At 55.1% G+C, this 19418-nt stretch overlaps 1 protein-coding gene across 1 annotated transcript; it reads right to left on the reverse strand.

Annotated features, from left to right (window-relative positions):
* Positions 1 to 13303: 13303 nt before the first annotated feature.
* On the reverse strand, positions 13304 to 17044 carry CASTOR1 (cytosolic arginine sensor for mTORC1 subunit 1). The gene is made up of 9 exons (XM_007947981.2): positions 16932 to 17044; positions 16298 to 16368; positions 15011 to 15204; positions 14795 to 14927; positions 14447 to 14570; positions 13914 to 14027; positions 13699 to 13781; positions 13520 to 13614; positions 13304 to 13372 (listed from the first exon to the last, which is right to left on the reverse strand). The coding sequence occupies exons 1-9, from the start codon at positions 17042 to 17044 to the stop codon at positions 13304 to 13306; spliced, it is 996 nt and encodes a 331-aa protein (XP_007946172.1).
* Positions 17045 to 19418: the final 2374 nt, after the last annotated feature.

Here is a 19418-nt window from a genome sequence, read left to right on the forward strand (position 1 = left end):
TTTACACCAAATGTCCAGCCAAAACACCGACTGCCACTGAGGCAATTTCCAACTCATAGTGACCCTATAGGACACAATAGAACCTCCCCTGCAGGGTTTCCAAAGCTGTAAATCTTTACGGAAGCAGACTGCCTCATCTTTCTCCCTCAACTCTGAGGCTGGTGGGTTCAATGGCTGACCTTTTGGTTCATGATCGAGCCCTTTAACACTGCACTACCAGAGCTCCTCCATAAACTGCCTAGAATAGGCAGGTCCATCAAGACAAGAGAGTAGAGCTGTTGCCAGGGGCTGGGGGAAGGGTAAGATAGGGAGCGGTTACTAATGGGTATAACCCACTGTCACCGAGTTGATTCTGACTCAAAGTGACTCCCATTGAATTTCCGAGGCAATAAATCTTTAAGGAAGTAGATTGCTTCATACTCCTCCTGCAGAACAGCTGGTGGGTTTGAACTGCCAGACTTCTAGTTAGTAGAGGCCTTAGGCACTGCGTCACCAGAGCTCCTTGCTAACTGGTATAGGACTTCATTTTGAGGGGATAAAAATGTTCTTGAACTAGACAGAAGGAGTGCTGGTGGTGCAGTGGTTAAGGCATTTGGCTGTTAACCAAAAGGTCAGTGGTTCGAACCCACCAGCTGGTCCATGGAAGAAAGATGGGGCAACCTGCTTCTGTAAAGATTTACAACCTTGGAAACCCAGTGGGGGTGGCTATGAGTCAGAATCGACTTGATGGCAGTGGGTTTGGGTTTTTTTGGTGGGGGAACTAGATAGAGGTGTTGGTCGTACAACATTGTGAAGGTACTAAAACCCACTGAATGATGTACTTTCAAGTAGTGATCTTCATTGTGTGTGAATTACATCTCAATAATAATATTAAAAAAAATGCAGCCTTGAGCATTGTACTTTTTTAAAGAATTATCTATATGAGATCAGATTGACAACAGCAACCCAAATTGTTAAATAGGAACCTTAAGGGGAGGTGAGTTTGTGTTAATGGGGCAGGAACCATTCAGAAAGGGAGGGCTGAGAATGGTTGCACAACTTGAAATCAATGAATTGTCCACATAGAAACTGTTGAATTGGTGTATGTCCTGCTGTGTATACATTCAACAACAACAAAAATAAGCTAAATTATTTCAAAAAAGAAATATAGTAGCCAAAGCTACCTGCAGGACCACCAGGAGAGTGCAGTGAGATCATGCAGACAAGCCGTTGACCTGTGGCTGGCGCTCAATGATTACAACCTGCCCGCCACTGGGCCAGACGAAGGTGTACACTTGCTTATGTCACAGCGTGGCTTTGAGGGTGATTGGGAAAGGAGGTATTACATAAACCATGAGGTCAGGGTCAGGCCACCCTATCAAGGGGATCCCACAACTCACATGGCAGGAGATTTGGCCTCACACAGAGTTCTTCTGGGACCTGACATGTCCACAGGTGTAGGACCCCCATGTCCTCCAGTGGTTCCACCACTCTGGGTAACTGATTCCCTTCCAGGGACATGAACACCCATTCCGGAAGCATAGAGGGGAGAGATAACTCACTTGTGTTCAGTCACTCTCGTTGTCTACTTCATGCCAGTCCTAGGTCCTCAGACCAGGCCCTGACACAGGGAGCTCCCTAACTTAGGGGAAAGCAGGTGGGGACTCACGTGTCTACTCTGAGGTAGCATGACCCTAGGATGCCAACCTGGATAGCAAGAGACAAGGTGCTGACGTGGCCGCTGTCTGCTGGCTGGCCTGGAATGACCTCCACTCTCACCCTCTCAGAGCCCAGGGTTTCTGTTTGTGAGATGAAGGGATGAACAAGATAGCCACAGATAACCCCAACCCCACAGAGCCAGACGGGGTCCTCCTGGGCTCTGAGCACTGGAAAAAGGAAGTCTGACTGATTCCTGACTATCCCCATGATGACACAACATGCAATACCTATTTTGAAACTTCAAATTCTTGTCCAACACAATTTTTGGTGCCCAAGGTACGCACTGTCTGGCCAGTGGTAACCATGCATGTTTCTGCCCCCCTCTGTATGCTGGGCCCAGTTCTAAGCATTTCACATGGGTCTTTCCAGTAAATCCTTGCAGCCACTTGACGAGGCAGATGTCGTTCTCTGCCCTGTAGATGGGGAACTTGAACTTGGTGAGACAGATTCATTTCTGACGGGCATGCAGTCAGGAGGATACAAAGGCAGGTTGGGCTCAAGTAGCCCTCCCAGAGCCCATGAAATTGACTGACATGTTGGTCATCCAGGGCATCTTCCAGAACGTTCCACCACGTGGCTCAACAAAAGTGAAAACAAGCAGCTGTTACAGGAGAGGGGACATCCTTTCCCACGGCCAGAAGCTGGCCATGGTGGGGTACTGAGGGTTTGATTGTCTTTTCCCCAAAACGTATGCTGACATCCTAACCCTCAATACTTGTGAACATGACCTTGTTTGGAAATGAGGCCTTTGAAGATGTTGTCAGTGAATATGAGGTCATAATGGAATAGAGTGTGTCCTAATCTGTATAACTGATGTCCTTATTAAAGATGACACACAGAGAGACAGATGGACAGAGTTATCCTACAGCTGTAAGCCAAGGAACTCCTGGGGCTACCGGAAGCTGGGAGAGACAAGGAAGGATCTACCACTAGACACTTGGGAGAGAACATGGCCTGGTGGGTACACTGATGTGGACTTCTAGCCTCCAGAACTGTGAGACCACAAATTCCTGTTCTTATAAGCCTCCTGGTTTGGGGTACTTCATTACAGCAGCCCCAGGAAATGACAGTAGCAGGAGGTCCGTATTTCTCCAGATCTGGACAGTCAGGGTGGGCTTATTGGCAGAGATGGAGGAGGGGATCCCAGATCCCACGTGGAGGAAACCGCATGAGCCGCTTGGAAGCAGGGCGTGATACAGGGTGAGTTTAGAGAACGGTGGTGTGGTGGGAGCCTGTCAGGGAGGAAGGAAAGGAAGGACAGTGGGAGCCCGAACTTCCTTCCTCCCTGCTGGCCTTCGCTGCTTTGGTGCAATGAATTACTTCATACGGCTCTTCTAGCCATAATCATTGTAACTCTCACCACATGACTGGGTGCAACTATGCAAATGTGAGCTGCTGTGGCCCACCAAGGGTATTGGATTTTGTTTTTAAATTTGTTTTAAGTTTGCTAATAATATAAATAAGGTGCGTGGCACCCTTCTGGGGGTGGGACCATGCAAATAAGATGTATGGAACCCTAACGTGGGCATCGGTCAGTTTTGCCACGGCAAATGAGCCATCCCAAAGACAGAAAGAGGAGATCTCACTACCATCAAGAAAGAAGAGCCACGGGACCATGGTTGCAGGGGACATTGAGCTCAACTGGCGTAACGTACTACACAAAAACATTGTTCTACATCCTACTTTGGTGAGTAGCAACTGGGGTCTTAAAAGCTTGCAAGCAGCCATCTAGATGCAATGATGGGTCTCTCCTCATCCAGAGCAAAGAAGAATGAAGAAAACCAAAGACTCATGGAAACAACTAGTTCAAGAGACTAGTACACCATGCAATCCTCAGCCTGCATGACTGTGGGACCAGAAGAACTAGATGGTGCCTGGCTACCACTGTCAACCACTCAGAAAGAGATCAGTGCAGGAGATCCTGGATAGAGTGGGAGGACAGTGTGGAACAAAACTCAAAATCATGAAAAAGACCAGGTTTAGTGGTTGGATAGAGCCTGGTGAGACCCCCCCAGACTATGGCCCCTAGTTACTCTTCAGGTCTGGACTTGAAATCACTCCCAGAGCTTCCAGCCAAACAACAGACAGGCATATAGGGTGAATATTTACATCAGGTAGATACGCTCCTTGGAATGATTAGTCATGGGAGATCAGAAAGGCAGTATTTGCACAGGGAGATAGCTCAGGGGGCAGGAATGCATAGGAAAGAAGGACACAGGGAAGAGGTACTACAGGGAGGAAGTGGGAAGAGAGCTGTTACATTGTGGGGAATTGCAATCAATGTCATGAAACAAAATGTGCATGAACTGCCATATGGAAAATGAATTTGCTCTGAAAACTCTCACCCAAATCATAATCACAAGCTAAAAAGAAAGAAAGAAGAGCCAGGAGTGGAGTCCTCAGTCCTTTGGGCCTGAGATCCCTGCACTGAACCTTCTCAGCCCAGGATACAGAGCTGTGACAGCAGACACATCAAGAAACAGTGGCAGAGAAATGGTGGCCACAGAGGCAGCAGAAGTAAGAGACCTGCACGAGACAGAGCTGTGGCTTCCTGGCCCCCACACAGAGCGTGAGAGCTGAGTGCCTTCAGGTCAAGGCTTACTGGCGGAGTGCTGTTCTAGGCATGTATCTGCAGAGCTTTTTAACACTTACCTGAACAGGGCAGAGGCCAGGCTGAAGGGCCGAGGGTCAGAGAGAGACCTGCCTTTGGGCACAGCTGAGGGGGAGCCTGTCCTGACTGAAGAACCGTATCCTCGGTGTTCCCGATCCTGAATTGTATAACCTGTTACTTCCCCAATAAAACCCATAACCATGAGTACTGTCTGTGAGTTCTGTGTGGCCACTGCAATGGATTATGGAACCCAGCAGAGAAGTAGAGTAACGCGGAAGGGATGACCAGTGTCAGAATTGGTAAAAAAGGGTGGAGGCTGGAGATATGTCTGATCTCCGCCTCATAGGCACCGGCCTTGGGCTGTTGATCTTGATCTTCTTCCCACCTTGTGAGATTAGAGGAGGTCAGACGCTATCCCTGTTTTTACAGCTGTCATCACAGCCCCTCTAAAGGGGCTTGGACAACACAGTCTGGTCCCATGATTCCATTTCCTTGTCTAAAATGTTTCCCTGTCTATTGCCATTCATTAAAGTCCAGAGCCATCACTATGACCATCTGGTCCTCGCGGTGTGGCCACACCAACTCTCCAGTCTTAACTCACACCTTTCTCACCCACCTCAGTCTCTCCCAGGAGCAGAGGCTTACCACCTCAGGGCCTTTGCACATGCTGTTCCCACAGCCTGGAACACTCTACCTACTTAACTGCTCCAAAGTCCTATCCAAACTCCACCTTTTCAGGGAAGACCACTGTGGTAGTTAAGTTGTGTGTCAACTTGGCTGGGCCTGGTTTTGAGTGGCTGGGAAGCTGGATGGAGTTATTCCCTATGATGAGACTGGTCATCAGCTCCATGGGGGAATCTACTGGGAGCAGCTGAGCAGGTGCCTGTGGGATGTGGTCTGCTTTCAGTCTACAAGGAGAAGCATTAAGGAAGGTCTGTAGCTTTTTGGCACACTTGGACCCTGCAGGTAGCTGAGTCTTCATCTCAGTGGCCTGTCATATTGTCTGCCGACCTTGGGACTGTTTAACCGGTAACAGAAGGTTGGGCAATCCTACTTCCATAGTGATACTGCTTCGGAAACCCAAGGAGGAGGCGCTATGAGTCGGGGCGAACTCGACGGCAAATAACAACAACTACAACCACCTGCCATGTTGCCTGATAGTCTTGGGACTATGTCATTGTACTTGTCCACCTTGAGTTTGTCAGCCTCAGCAGCCAGCAGCTGCCTGAGTTAAGAGTAGCCTCCAGCATCAATGGGCCTGGAGCAAGAGGCTGAGCTACAGCCCGAAGTGGAGGGCCCTTCACCCAGCCCCCAGAGCTGGCACTTTGAACTCGGATTTCTAGCCTCCTAAACTGTAAGAGAGTGAACCCATTTGTTCAAGCCACCCACTTGTGGTAATTCCTGTCAGAGTGGCACTAGCTAAGTAACACCTCCACCCTCCACTCCAGGCTGGGTGTCCCGTGCCCTCCCCGAGCCCCACGTGCCCGTCTTTTGAGTATTTTTTCAGAGCTGGACGTTTTGACCACTTCAGGTTGTCTCCTCCCTATGGCTGTTTCCCCATGGCCTGTCCAGAACGCAGAGACCCGGGACCTAGAAAGAAGGTGTTGAAGCAATCCTTGCTGAGTGGGAGAGTGAAAGACCAGACGCGAGTGGCCATCGCCGAAGCCCAGGGAAGGTGAGTCCCTGGGTGACCCCGGCCTCCTCCACATGCTATCCTGGCTCGCTCCCGCAGGAACTCAGATCTGTGTCACTTGTCACACTCTGGAACTTCCGGTCCCGCTTCTGGGAAGTCTCCATTTCAAAGATGCTGACTTTTCCTTTATGATAATATTTTTTTCAATGAATTCAAAATTTTCCCTTTTAACCAGTAAAGGCAGATTTCAACATTTTCCAGAGGGAGGGACCCCAAAGTAAAGGCATTTCTCATCTTTTTTTCCTTTTTATATAGAAGTCATTTCAGAAAGTCTCATGTAAGTGGCACTTGACAGCCACAGAGAAAGGGGACAGTTTTCACTGAGGGGACAGTTCTGCATGTTCCAAAAACAAACAGATTGAAGGTGGCTTTTCATTTCTTCATTCGACCCACATTTAAGTGCCCACTCAGGGGGGTGGGGGTGCACCAGGCTAGATGCCAGGAGAAAATGAACAAGAAAGACAGGGCTTCCAGTCGAGTGAATTTACTATGAATGTCCCTTTTTATATCTAGGTTTTGAAGAGTGAATAAACACATACACCAACACATACACACTCCAATCCTTATACCAACACATACCCCAAACACAAACACCCCCAACACACACACTCAACACACATACACATGCCAATACATGGACCAACATACACCCCAACACACACACACACACTCCAATCCTTATACCAACACATACCCCAAACACAAACACCCCCCAACACACACACTCAACACACATACACATGCCAATACATGGACCAACATACACCCCGACACACACACATACACACCCTAACACACACACTCCAACATATACACCAACGCACACACACACTCCAACACATACATCAACACACATCCCCCCACACACACATTCCCTAACATACACCCTCAACACACACACACCCCAACACATAGACCAACACACCCCCCAACAACACTCACCTACATACACACCCTAACAGGCATGCTCCAACACATACACCAACACACATACTCAACACACTTACACACCCTAATATACACACTCAACACACATCCCAACACATGCCCCAAATACACACACATGCCCCAACACACTCAACACACACACACTCCAACACATACACCAACACACATCCCAAACACATACACACACATCCCCCAACACACACAATAAACTCACACACTCCAACACATACATCAACACCCATCAACAACAGCCCTCACATACACACCCTAACAGACACGCTCCACACCTCAACACTCAACACAACACCTCAATACAAGCACACTCCAAGACATACACCAACACACACGCTCAACACACTCCCACACCCCACATACACACCCAACCACACACACTCAACACACACATCTTTATCAAACCAAAACCAAACTCACCGCCATTGAGTCAGATCCGACTCATAGTGACCCCTCCTTGGGATTCCGAGGTGATATCACTACGGAAATAGATGTCCAATCTTCCTTCTGAGGAGTGGCTGGTGGGTTTGAACCACCAGCTTTCTGGTTAGCAGTCAAATGCCTTAGGCACTACACCACCACATCCCTACACACACCCCAAATACACACACAAGCGCCAACACACTCAACTCCCACACACACCCCAACACATACATCAACACACACCAACAGCCCCCCACATACACACCCTAACACATACACTCCAACACAGACCAACACACACACCCAACACACTCGCACAATCCACATACACACCCTAACACACAAACTCCAAAACACACACCAACATACACACCAACACACATGCATAAGCACACAGCACATGGAAGCATCTGAAAGACCAATCTGTCAGGCTACCTGCTCTCACCCCAGCCCCGAGAGCAGGCACCCAGCCTGGGCCTGGCATTCCAGACACCCTGGTCTCCAGCAGTGCACCTACATTCTGAACAGGACCCATCAGGAACCTTTCTTCAGACTTACACTGGACCCAGGAGACACGCCTCCCTCTTGTGCCTGGGTTTCCCAAGCTGGGATGATGCCAGCCAGGAGCTGTGGAAGCTGTCATCCCCACGAGGTGGAGTTGGGGGTCCTGCTTTGTTGTTGTTGTTATTTGCCATCGAGTCGGCCCCGACTCATAGCGACCCCTCCTTGGGTTTCCGAGGCAGTATCACTACAGAAGTAGGATTGCCCAACCTTCCTTCCGAGGAGTGGCTGATGGGTTTGAACCACCAGCCTTCTGGTTAGCAGTCAAGTGCCTTAGGCACTATGCTACCAGAGCTCCCAGGGGTCCTGCTTAGTGGGTGAGAATGTGGCCTACACAGCCAGGGGTCGAGCGATCTCCAAGAGTGTTGTGTTGACCTTGCTTGAAGCAGCACCAACCTCCTGGCACATCCCAGCTAATGGAACAAGAAGCAAGTCTTCTCTTTCCTAGCTGATCTGGTTTGCTGGCAGCTGGGAGCCCCAAGTCCCGAGTCCTGCACAGAGGTGCCGTCAGGAGCGGGAGGGTTGGAGGGCATGGGGAAAGGGGGGATGGACACAGTTTGGTGGAATCTTCTTGTCACAGTAGATGAAAATGTTGGAATCTAGCTAGCAGTGACGTCATGCAACACTGTGAACATACCAAATACCACTGAATTACATACTTTTAATGGTTAATTTTATGTTATGTCAATTTCACCTAAATTGGGGGGGGGGAGTTGGGAAACAGCAGACCTTAAAAATAAAGCTGCCCCGGGAAAGTCAAGGGGGCTGGGAAGTAGGGAGTCAGGCTGCAAGGGGTCAAGACAGTCAGTCAGAAGGCCTCCCCTGGCCCTTCCTGCTTCTCTGCCCAGAGGGCACTTGTCTGAGGGCTCTTACTTATACATGTAATGAAACAAAAAAGAGCAGGGCAGGCCAGCTCAGATGGGCCAGGCAGCTGTCCAGGGCAGGGTTCCCAGCTTAAGGGGAGAGCAAGTGTAGGGTGAGGGGCTGGAGTGACCCGCAGCCAAGAGAGTTGGTACAGGCCAGGGTGTCTCAAAGGTGGGCTCAGCCTCATGAGCCAGAGCTCCTCGAAGACTGGCGATCAGGGAGGGAGGGGACACACTAGGGCAGTGCTCGGGAGAATATGCACGAGCAGATGCCGGGACTCCCTGAGTGGTGCAAACGGGGCTAATGCACTCACCTGCTGGCCGACAGGTGGGAGGTTCGAGTCCACCCACAGACACCTTGCAAGACAAGCCTGAGGATCTGCTTCCAAAAGCTCACAGCCTTGAAGTCCCACAGAGGACAGTTGTCCTCTGCCCACATGGGGTCACCGTGAGTCGGAAATGATGTGCCAGCAGCTGGCCGTGGTGCTGCAGTATGAATGGAAGAGAGACCAGCAGGGAAGCTGGGACAGCCACTCATCGGAGGACAACCGTGGGCTGACTCGGGGCCCTGGAGAGTGTGGGGCGTTGGCCGAGGAAGAGCTTTGGGGCTGCAAAGCCAGAGGGGGCGCTCTGTGCGTGGCAGGGAGCACAGGATGAGGGCTCTGTGCCCAAAGGGGCAGAAACCCGGGGCAGGCTGGCATCAGGTGGCAGAGAGAAAAGGAAGGACGGACAGGGAGTGGGCGGAGATGTCAGAGGACAAGTGGAGAGACTGCAGCCTGGGAAGGAAGGGGGACGGGTAGAGAGGAGAGGCCACCGATACAGCCCCCTGAAGCTGGGGACTGCAGGGGGCCAGGTCCTCCTGAGAGCTGTGCCCCAGGGCCTGGACGAGGGGAGGCAGCAGGCACAGGCCTGAGGGATGTGACTCCAAGGAAGGACAGACAGGTAGACACATACAGGTACACGTGGGGACACATACACACACGTGAACACAGTCCCAGCCACATACAGAAGCAGACATACACAAACACATACTCCAAAATGCTCGCTCACATGTGTACAAACACACATGGCAGAGATGTGGATGACACGGCTGGTGTTCACACATGCACAGCCAGCCACCCCTATTGTTACACAGATACTACACAACCACACAACCATGCTGGCCACAGTAACACTTACACACGTTAGATCATCACACATACACGTTCTTGCCATAACAGACTTGATAAAGATACACAGAGACCTACACTGCCCGCCAGCACAGTCCTGCACGTGGACACCTGTCCTGCACTTGGACACCTATGCAATACATGTACCCAGGTGGAGCCGGGGGGGGGGGGGCAAGCCCCTGAAAAGGAAGCTCAAAGCCCCAGGGGAAGCCCAGCACCAGAGCCCGCCTGGGAAAGTGAGACACAAACCACGACCATTGCCTAACACACGTATCCTGCCCCAGCTGGGGTCAGGGAGGAGCCAGGGCCAGGCTCGCGTGCCTGGTCACGTGCCCGTTGCCACCGGCAGCAGACACCCGGCCACAGACGCAGACAGTGGGGATTGCAGGGCATCTTGCAAAATCATGCCCATCCCTCAGGGTTCAGCTCAAGTGTCCCTTCCTGCAGGAAACTCCCTAGGCTCCTGTGGGCAGTCGACCTTCTTTTTTGCATTCTGGTTCTGCAGGCCCAGTGGTGTGACCTTGGGCCAGTCACTTTACTTCCCTGTGCTTCCTTTCCACCTGTGTCAAATGAGGATAATAATAGCGGGTGTTGAATACATGAAGTAACGGCGCACCACACTCTCATGTTTGGCTGAGATCGCCAGGCCAAATGAGGAAGCAGTTACCTGCACTTCCAAGACAGTGAGCTGCCGATTCCACACCCCAACACCTCCAGCCTCAGCGCTCCTACTTGGGTCCTTTCCACCAGGTGGGATCCTGGGCTGCCAGGAGCATCAGGAGGTCACACAGTGTGTGCCCCGACTTCCACATGGGACCCAAGAACCCAGCTTTGGGGTAACATGGGCAGGTATGTGGTCCCACCTGGCAGGGCTAGGGGTGAGGTCTTTAAACTCTGAATCACTGCTCAATAGCTCTGGTGGTGCCTAAGGCATTTGATTGCTAACCAGAAGGCTGGTGGTTCAAACTCACTGGCCACTCCTTGGAAGGAAGACTGGGCAATCTAGTTCCATAGAGATACCACCTTAGAAACCCAAGGAGGCGTCACTATGAGTAGGAATCGACTCCACGGCAGTGAGTTTTTATTTTATTTTATTTTATTTTAAATCTCTTAGGAGGGCGAGACTTCTGGCAAGATGGCAGAGTAGGCAGACAAGCTACACAGACTCTCTTAAATAAAAATCTCTTAGGACTTTCACATCCCTTCTCAGCTGACGGTTACCCCGGGCACCTCCCAGGCCCTATACCCAGGTTGGTCTCAGGGTCTCCCCATCTGTCACCCACTGAAGACTGAGAGCTGGCCCAGTGACCTCCAAGAACCACACACAGACATGCCTATACATGTGGCAGATACACATGGGCACAGTGACCACTAGGACTGGGTCCAAGCCAGACCAGCCCACTGAGGCATGCCAGCGACCCCTGATCTGGGCCAGCCTCATGGGCAGCCTTCCAAAACTAGCCAAGGCCCGATCAGAACTGGCATGAGGGACCTGAATAAGGCCTGAGGCACTTGGAGACCCGGGATGACAGAAACACTCAGACAGTGACTCGCAGGCAGACAGACAGATGTGTCTAGACAGGCTCCCAGAACGACATGGGGCCAGGAGCTCTCCAGCTGCAGGTCAGGTCGTCCTGAGAATCCTGCCTTCCCTTAAACTCAGGCTATGCCCCAACCAGGATCCAGACACATCAGGGGGAGTAGCCAAGAGCTGCTCAGTCCCCAATCCCCTGAGATTCCAATGAAACGCCCCCTTCCCAGAATCAGGGTTACAGGTCCTGATGCAGCTGCCTCCTAGGCCTCCAGCCATATGGGGAAAGTGAAGCTGAGAGGAAGGGGCTGGCACCCCCAGGTCTCCCCACTGACTCACCGGGGCTGTGTTCTTAGCTCCTCTGATCTGTAGCCTGAGGCCCCAGGCTCCCGTTCCCAGGGGCAGGCGGGCGCACTGCCAGAGGCCGGGCCCCTGTTCTGGCTTTTCTGGGGAGCCGCTGAGATCAAGTACACCGAAGTCACACCCTTCTTCCCTTCCCCATTGCGGGCGGGTCTGGGCTGAGGGCACCTGATAACCTCCCTGGCTCATCTTGTGGGGCCCCCTCAGGCCACAAGGGAACGCCAGCCTTGCCGTGCACAGGAGGCAGCCCCTCCTCTCTGCCAGACAGGAAACTGGGCCCACCCAGTGAGTCTCTGGCCCATGCTCATGGCCACTGAGGGCAGAGCCGGCTCAGATGGGCTCCGGGCCCATCCTGTTCTCCCACCCGTGCGCCTCAGCAAGGAAACGTCCAGTGTAGATCCCTAGGTCTCTTGCTCCCAGCTAGGCCCCCTCTTACCGCCAATCCTGCAGGACTGTTAGTGAGGGACAGACTGATGAACTCAGGTGGCGGGCCAAAAGAAAGCAGGCAGCGGCCTGGAAGAACTGCTCTGGGGCATTCCTCAGCAGGCCAGCCACACCCAAGGGGCCAGAGAAGCAAAGGAGACCTAAGCGGGAAAGTCTGGGAGTCCCTGACCACATTCAGAACCTCCAGTTATTCTGAAGGCAGTGAGGAATGAAGAAAACCGCCGGTTTGGATCCACACAGCCCTGGGTGGGAGTTTTCTGGTCACCATGTGACCCTGGCAAGCCACTTTACCTCAGTGCCCTGGGTCTTCATGCGGACAATATAAACAGGACGTGTAGTGTTCACAGAACTGCAGGAGAACCAAGCAAGGCCAGCCAGCCCCAGGGCCTCGGACAGGCACAGAAGGACCCTGAAGAGGAAGTGTGGCCAAGACCCAGACCCAGATGGCCCCCAAGGACCACAGCCCAGCCCAGTCACTACAAAGTCTTTTATTAACAAGTCGATAAAAAAACAAGACAGAGAGAGATGCAAAAATACTTTCCTTAAAGGCCCTGGGAGGGCGACACTGTCAGAACTTGCCTGACCAGGCAAGACCACCCAGCCAGAGGCAAAACAGAGATCAGGGGCCCCGTCTAGAGGCACAGCGACCCAGGGGGCTGAGGGGGTGGCTCGGGCCTCAGGCAGGAACTGTGCAAATGCTGAGGCCACGCAGAGAGTGCTGGGTGGGGGGCTTCTGGGTGGAACCCCTGAGCACCGTGTTCCCCTGTGTGGGCAGACACGCAGTTGGGCCAGCACCTTCCTACTCCATGTGCAGATGTACACGTGTGTTCAGGTGAGAGCCGGCGCCCGCAAGCAGCTTACATACAGAGAGTGGAACGAAGGGTCCCCCAGCAGGAATGGGGGTATCGTCCCAGAGCTTGAGGAGATAGCTTAGAGAAGACCTCAGAAGCCTGAGGGGTGGCGAGTGGAGAGTGTTCCCTGCCACGGGGCTCAGGAGCCCAGAGCCTCCTGGCGTCGCTGGAGCACCTCGATGACATTGCCGATACCATCCTCAGGCACCTGCAGGCAGATGGTCAGAGCTAATGCAGACCACGGCTGCCCTGACTTGCAGGCCCAGCTGGGACTATTTCCTGTCGCCCACAACACACACACCCTTCTGGGCCTCACTGTCCCTCTGGGAGCCCCGCTCCTGCCAATGGTGCTCACCAGTGCATGGTCAAAGTTAAAGGTGCTGATGTAATAGGCAGAGATGTCAGCTGCGGCCAGGGGGCCCGCGATTTGGGCTACGATCCCACATTCGTCTGAAGGTTGAGGAGGGGCACAGGTGAGTCACCTGGCCCCTCAGAGGCCCTCTCCAGCCCCAAACAGACAACAGCACCCCTCACCAAAGCCCAGTGGCTGCCCGCCGATGCGCACCATCCTCCAAAGCTCCCCCGAGGAGCTGGTCAGCAGCAGGTCACTGGGAAACCTAAGGGGTAGTGGGTGGTGGGCAAGGCATCCTTAGTCCTTTGTGTCCAGTGAGCCCCTACACTGCCTCCCTCCCTGGGGCTGGCTTAGGGTCTGTGGTACACCCAGGGTTGGGCTGGAGGAGGTCACATACTTTTTCTGGGTCTCAGCATCCATGACGATGGAGATGTAGCCCTCAATGAGGGAGAAGGCAAAGAACGGGATGCAGCTCGGTTCAGGACCGCCAGTGGCTGCCTCCTTGGGGGCACTTGGGAGGGACGGAAGGCTCAGGGGCTCTGCTGGGCACATAGCCACGCCCATCAACTCCCCATCAGCCTCCTGCTGGTGCAGGAACTGGCACCATACCGCCCAGGGCAGACCCTCCCATCTCCGAGGTACTTTGTTCCCCTGCCCAAAGCCCCAGATGGCATAGATGGGGCACCCCATGTAATGCCAAGACGTAGGATCCCAGGGGTGGAGGGCCTGACTAGGGCATGGCTCTCGGGTGTCTCTGCTGACAACACAGGAGAAGGCGCCAACCACATCATCAGGGGCCTTCCTCAAACATCAGTGGAGGGCATCTGGGTGTCAGGGGATGCCAGGAACCCAGAACAGGGCACAGAGTTGCAGGACAGAGAGATGGCACGTGGTGGGATGAACACAGGGGACAGCCAACAAAGGGCTCACCTGTGCGAGTAGAAGAGGACATCTATGAGCGTGGTGGCGATGGCTGGCAGCGTCTCAGGGTCCAGTGTGAGGACACAGAAGCGGTTCTGGGGGCTCTGGATGGGATGCACTGTGGGGCTGGGCCCTGCTCGGAGAGGGACAAGGCGAGCTGGTGAACAGGCAGCTGTGGGCTGGGGCGCCCTCTGGTGGCCAACTCAGGGAGGTGCTTGGGCCAAGCATGAAGTCACGCTCTCTAGGAACTGACCTGGGTTCTTGGGGCCCTGTCTCCCCACACGCGCACAAGGGAAAAGGGAAAGGGCCCCAGTGGGAAGAGGAGACGCAGCCCGTGTGTCTGGGGGTGGCCCTCACCATGCTGGGCACGGGGAAAGCCGTTGCTGGACTCATCCCTGCCAACGGGTACAGGCTCCCCGCCCACCTCACGGTAAATGTCGAACTCCTGGGCCAGCGTGTGGATCACCACAGAGAGATCCTGCTCCCGTACCTGGCCGCAGGGAGGTGGCACGTCACGTGGGTCCCAGGCCCCTGGCCCGCCCTGCCCTGCCGTGGCACCCGTGCAACGCTCACTAGGATGAAGTCCGTCTGGTAAGTGGACAGCATCAGCACAGACACGTGGTGCTCAGCCAGTGGGGTGATGACCGAGCGGGCGATCTTGGTGACCCCGGCAGCCTGCACTGCTGTAGCTGCACCGCTGTGGGACGAGACGTTCAGCACCAGCCATGTGGCCTCAGCCACTTGCAGGAACTGGGAGGGGGGCAGCTCTGTGGGTGGGGCCACACGTCCAGTCAGGGTCCACCGAGCCGGCCCCTGTCCCTCTCTGAACCTCAGTTTCCCTATCTGTACCTGGAGGGCCCTATTAAGGGACAGGCAGGTCTGGAGACTGAGGCTGACTCCACCCCCACCCCAAATTTTACTCTTGAGATTCACATGTACTCAAGGACTGAGGAGAGCTTAGGGGGCTGGCCTGCTACGGATTGAAGCATCCCAGATAGACCTGGGTGCAAACCTCACTTTCACCATTTACTCACTGTGTAACCCGGGGCAAGCGACTTAACCTCTGTTCCTGTTTCCTCATCTGTAAAATGGAACGACAGGATACCTATCCCACAAGGGTATACTGAGGGTTAACAGACTCTTTACACCGCATGGTACCACCAGGGGGCGCCAGCATACCAGGTTGGCTGTGGGAGCCCGTCCCTCCCTCCCCGACAGACCCAGACTTGCCTGCAGTACAAACAGGGAAACTAAGGCCTGAAGCCCAGCAATAGCAGAAGGGCAAAGCGTCAGTTGGCTGGCCTGAGATTCCAGGCCTGGAGGTTGGGCCAGGCTGGCAGGAATAGGAAGGGGCCAGACATCAGTTCCAAGGCCCCGGGAGGGAACAGGCTGGCGTCCAGTCCAGAACCGGGCCGGGCCTGGGAGACTGCTGATCCCCCAGTAGAGCCAGGAGGCACCCTAGGACTCCGCCCTGGATGGAGCCTGTCCGCTCCTGCATTCTCTCCCCAACCTTCCAACTCCTGGAGTTCCCAGGCCAGCCGGGGAGGGTGTGACCAGCACCAGGGACAGAAGAAGTTTCTAGCAGCTGCGGGGGCGCCCCTCACAAACAGCTCTGCATATAAAGCCCTCATGGTACCCTAGTAGATCAGAACCATAAATATAGCCATTTACATAGGAGGAAACAGGCTCAGAGAGGGGATGTGATTTGCTCAAGGGCACAAAGCCAGGTGAGTGGCAGGGTCCACATTCCACATTGCGATCCAGACCCATCTGCCTTCAAAGGCCTAGCGCTGGAGCACTTGACCCCAGTGCGACGAGCCCCCCCCTCCCAATGCTCCTGCTTCTCAGCCTTGTCCCCACCTTTGAAGCCCTCCTCGTCCACCATGAGCGTGTAATCCTCGGGGGTCTCCGTCAGGCTGAAGAACTTGCACCTGGTTAGGGGAGGACACACTCAGCCTGGAGGGAAGCGTTCCCTGCGCCCCACTGGCCCGGAACAGACCTCCTGCCGGACGCCTTCCTGTCGGCCCGGTGGTCTAGGACCCGGGCTACCCTCCACCATCTCCAGGATCGCAAACTGGTTTCCGCCTCCCGACCTCTCTGGACCCCTCCCCGATTTCTTCACTCCTCCTTTCCCATCCCGGGACACAGTTGTGGGGCTTCGGGCCTTAGGTCTCTAGGCCGGGCCCTCTGACTCGACGGGAGGCGCCGGAAGGCTCCTGCAGTCGCCAGGAAAGGATCCTCCATCGGACACCGCCCAGGGTTAAGCTCTGCCCGCCTAGGCTGTTTGCGTCCAGCCTGGTCCCGGGACGTGGGCCTCGCGGGGCCGGATCGGCGGCGGTCCCGGGGTGGGCAGTTTCAGGCTGCATGGTGTCCGGAGGAGCTGCCTCCCCACCCGCTCCTGCCCGCCCCGTGGCGACCCTGCTCCCCCTAGCCCTGGCCCGGAGCGACAGCGGAGCCCCGGATCCCATCTGAGCCCCCGAACCCGGGAGCGCACCGACTGCGGCCGGGCAGGAAGAGCAGCTTGATGAGCGGGTGGGTGTAGAGCCAAAGCCCGGGCCGGGCGAGGCTCAGCACCCGCACCCGGTGCTCTAGGATATGCAGCTCCATCGCGGCTCGCGCGGACCGGACCCTGCCGTCCAGCAGACCCAGGCCGCGCGGGGGGCGGTGCGGTGGGGCGGGGCCGGGGCTTAAAGGGGCCTCTGCGCGGACGCGTCCACGCCGCCCGCTACGCCGCGGGCCCTCCCAGCCCCGCCCCGTCCCGTTCCTCGACGGCCACGCCCCACTGGCCGCGCGGCCTATCCGGGGTGGCCACGCCTCCCCCGAGCGCCAGGACTTCACCCCGCTCCTTCCGGGCCTCGTCTGGCTCCGCCCCTTTGGCCGTGGCTCGTGGGTAGCCGGCTGGCCCCACCCCTCCGCGTCTTCCAGGCCCCGCCCGGGTCCCGCGCCCTTCGGGCTCCGCCCTTCCCGTCGGACGCCAGCGGTGCTGGGGTCCGTTGCGTCCTCTCTGCCCTTAGGGGTCATCTCTGCTCTTTGGACCCCCACGTGGCTCTTATAATTGAGATCATGATTAAAGTATTTGACATTCGTAAGGGCCTCGAAACGAACCCGGGCTCAGCTGCAACCAGAGCGCCGCCCCCGACCCCCTGTGGCGCACTGGGGTCCACTGTGCAGACCTTGCGAACCTGTGATTGGCGCCTTCCAAGAACTGTCGGGGCGCTCTTTTCCCTCTTTCCTCACTGTCGGCAGGAGCAGGGCCACTAGAGCTGGCTGGAGTGAGGGTGACAAAATCCTTGTCCCCCATCGAGGGCTGCCTACATTGAGTATTGATGCATACACACCTGCCCCTGCTTAGCGAATCCCAGCGAAGGGGCTGACAAGGGGAAACTGGGGCTGACCTGGGTAGCTCTAACACCTGTTTCTCTTTCTCTCACCCACCTTCCAGAGTAGAAGGCGCCCCACCTGGGACACAGAAAGGGCCCCAGCTGCCTCTGTCTGAGAAACGTGCAGTGGGGCTGGGGGCCCAAGGTGGCCCAGGCCTAAGATTTGAAATCCCCCAAGACTAACAAAGTCCAGAAGTGCTTGGTCCAAGAATGCACAGGGATCAGGCCTTCAGGGATCAGGCCCAGACGGCAAGCCTAAGCCCAAAGCTCACTGGGAACTAGACCTCAGGCCTCTCAAACCTGCAGTCATTATTAGCAGAACCCAGCTGGCAGGGCCCATTCAAACTCACTTCAGGCCCAAGGAGGCTCCCAGCAATGGCAACCACCAAGAATTTGAGGCTTGTGAAGGCCAACCTGGACTCATTTCAAGTTGAAGACTGTGTTCCACTGCAATCTCCATAGGTCTAAGGCTCCAAGGTTGAGCAGGCATCAACCCGCCTAGGCTGGCTTGTGTGGTCAGGCCAAACATGCTATGGGCCGAGTCTGGCCTGAGGGTCCTCAGGCCACAGATCTCAGCAGTCTTGGGAGTCAGTCCTAGGGACTTGGAACCACACAGAGGAAAGTGGGCTGCAACACGCCTCCTGCCTCGTCTGAAGCCTCACGGTGAGCAGATGGACCAGAGCTAACCCCTGAACTCTTCTACTTGCTGGTTCCTGTGGACACCAGGCCACATCCTGGCTGGCCCCTAAAGGGTTGGGGGAGGGGTGTTGCTCCAAGGCTGAGAAGCCCTCCTAGTCATCAATGCAGGTGTAGGTGGGCTGAGAGACACGAAGTGGGAGTCCTGCCCCATAGGTTCTGACCACTGGCCTCCCTAGGTCTAAGTATCTGTCTGCACTGGGACAAGGTGCTCTAGGCCCCAGGCCCTGCAAAGCTTGCAGACTCTCAGGGAGGCTCTCCCCCTCCCCATCCACCCTGCTCCGCCCAGTCAGGCCCAGCTTGGTCAACTGCCAAGAACAGCCGCTATTGTTTGACTGGAAAAGCTGCTTCCTCAGCAGAAGGGGGGCATCTCCTGGGGACACCCTGTCCTCGCCTTCACCAGGTTGTGACCGCTGTGCCTGCCTGGGCCCTCAGTGGTAGAGTCAGGTCACCCTAGGACCTGGATCAGAAAAGCCAGGCCTGGGTGCAAATCTGGCTCTGTTCCTGTCTTTTCCCACTGGGATGCTCTGTTTCCTCACCTGTGAAATGGGGTAATGGTAAACTAGGATAAAGCCCAGGCTGAGGAACTGATCAGGCACAATCAGCCTGGCAATGTGGCACCTACTCAGTCAACAGCAGGTAGCATTTTATCAAGGTTTCAGACTTCTCCCCTCACCCCTGAACCCCCAATGGGGCCTGGGCTTAGTATGTGAGGACATTCACGGTCCCCTACCCTTGGTGCCAGCACCCGACCCAGAGTGAGCTCTCAGAACCTCACTGGGCCTGATGTGGCATTCAGGCCAGGTCTTAGAGGAGGAGACCCTAAAGCCACTTCCTTAAGGTGAAAGGTAAGGACCAAGGTCTGGGGAGCAGACCCCGCTCTGGCCCAGCCCTGATGTCTCTCA

This window comes from Orycteropus afer, unplaced genomic scaffold (genome assembly GCF_000298275.1).
Source record: "Orycteropus afer afer isolate SDZICR_OR568_19922 unplaced genomic scaffold, OryAfe1.0 scaffold00197, whole genome shotgun sequence".
Classification (NCBI taxonomy): Eukaryota; Metazoa; Chordata; class Mammalia; order Tubulidentata; family Orycteropodidae; genus Orycteropus; species Orycteropus afer.

Coding starts and splice junctions, on each gene's coding strand:
- CASTOR1 (XM_007947981.2), bottom strand. CDS start 17,044: ATGGAGCTGCATATCCTAGAGCACCGGGTGCGGGTGCTGAGCCTCGCC. Junction 15,205..16,297: donor GGACGAGGAGGGCTTCAAAG/GTGGGGACAAGG, acceptor CCCCACCCACAG/AGCTGCCCCCCTCCCAGTTC. Junction 13,615..13,698: donor CGGGCAGCCACTGGGCTTTG/GTGAGGGGTGCT, acceptor CTCAACCTTCAG/ACGAATGTGGGATCGTAGCC.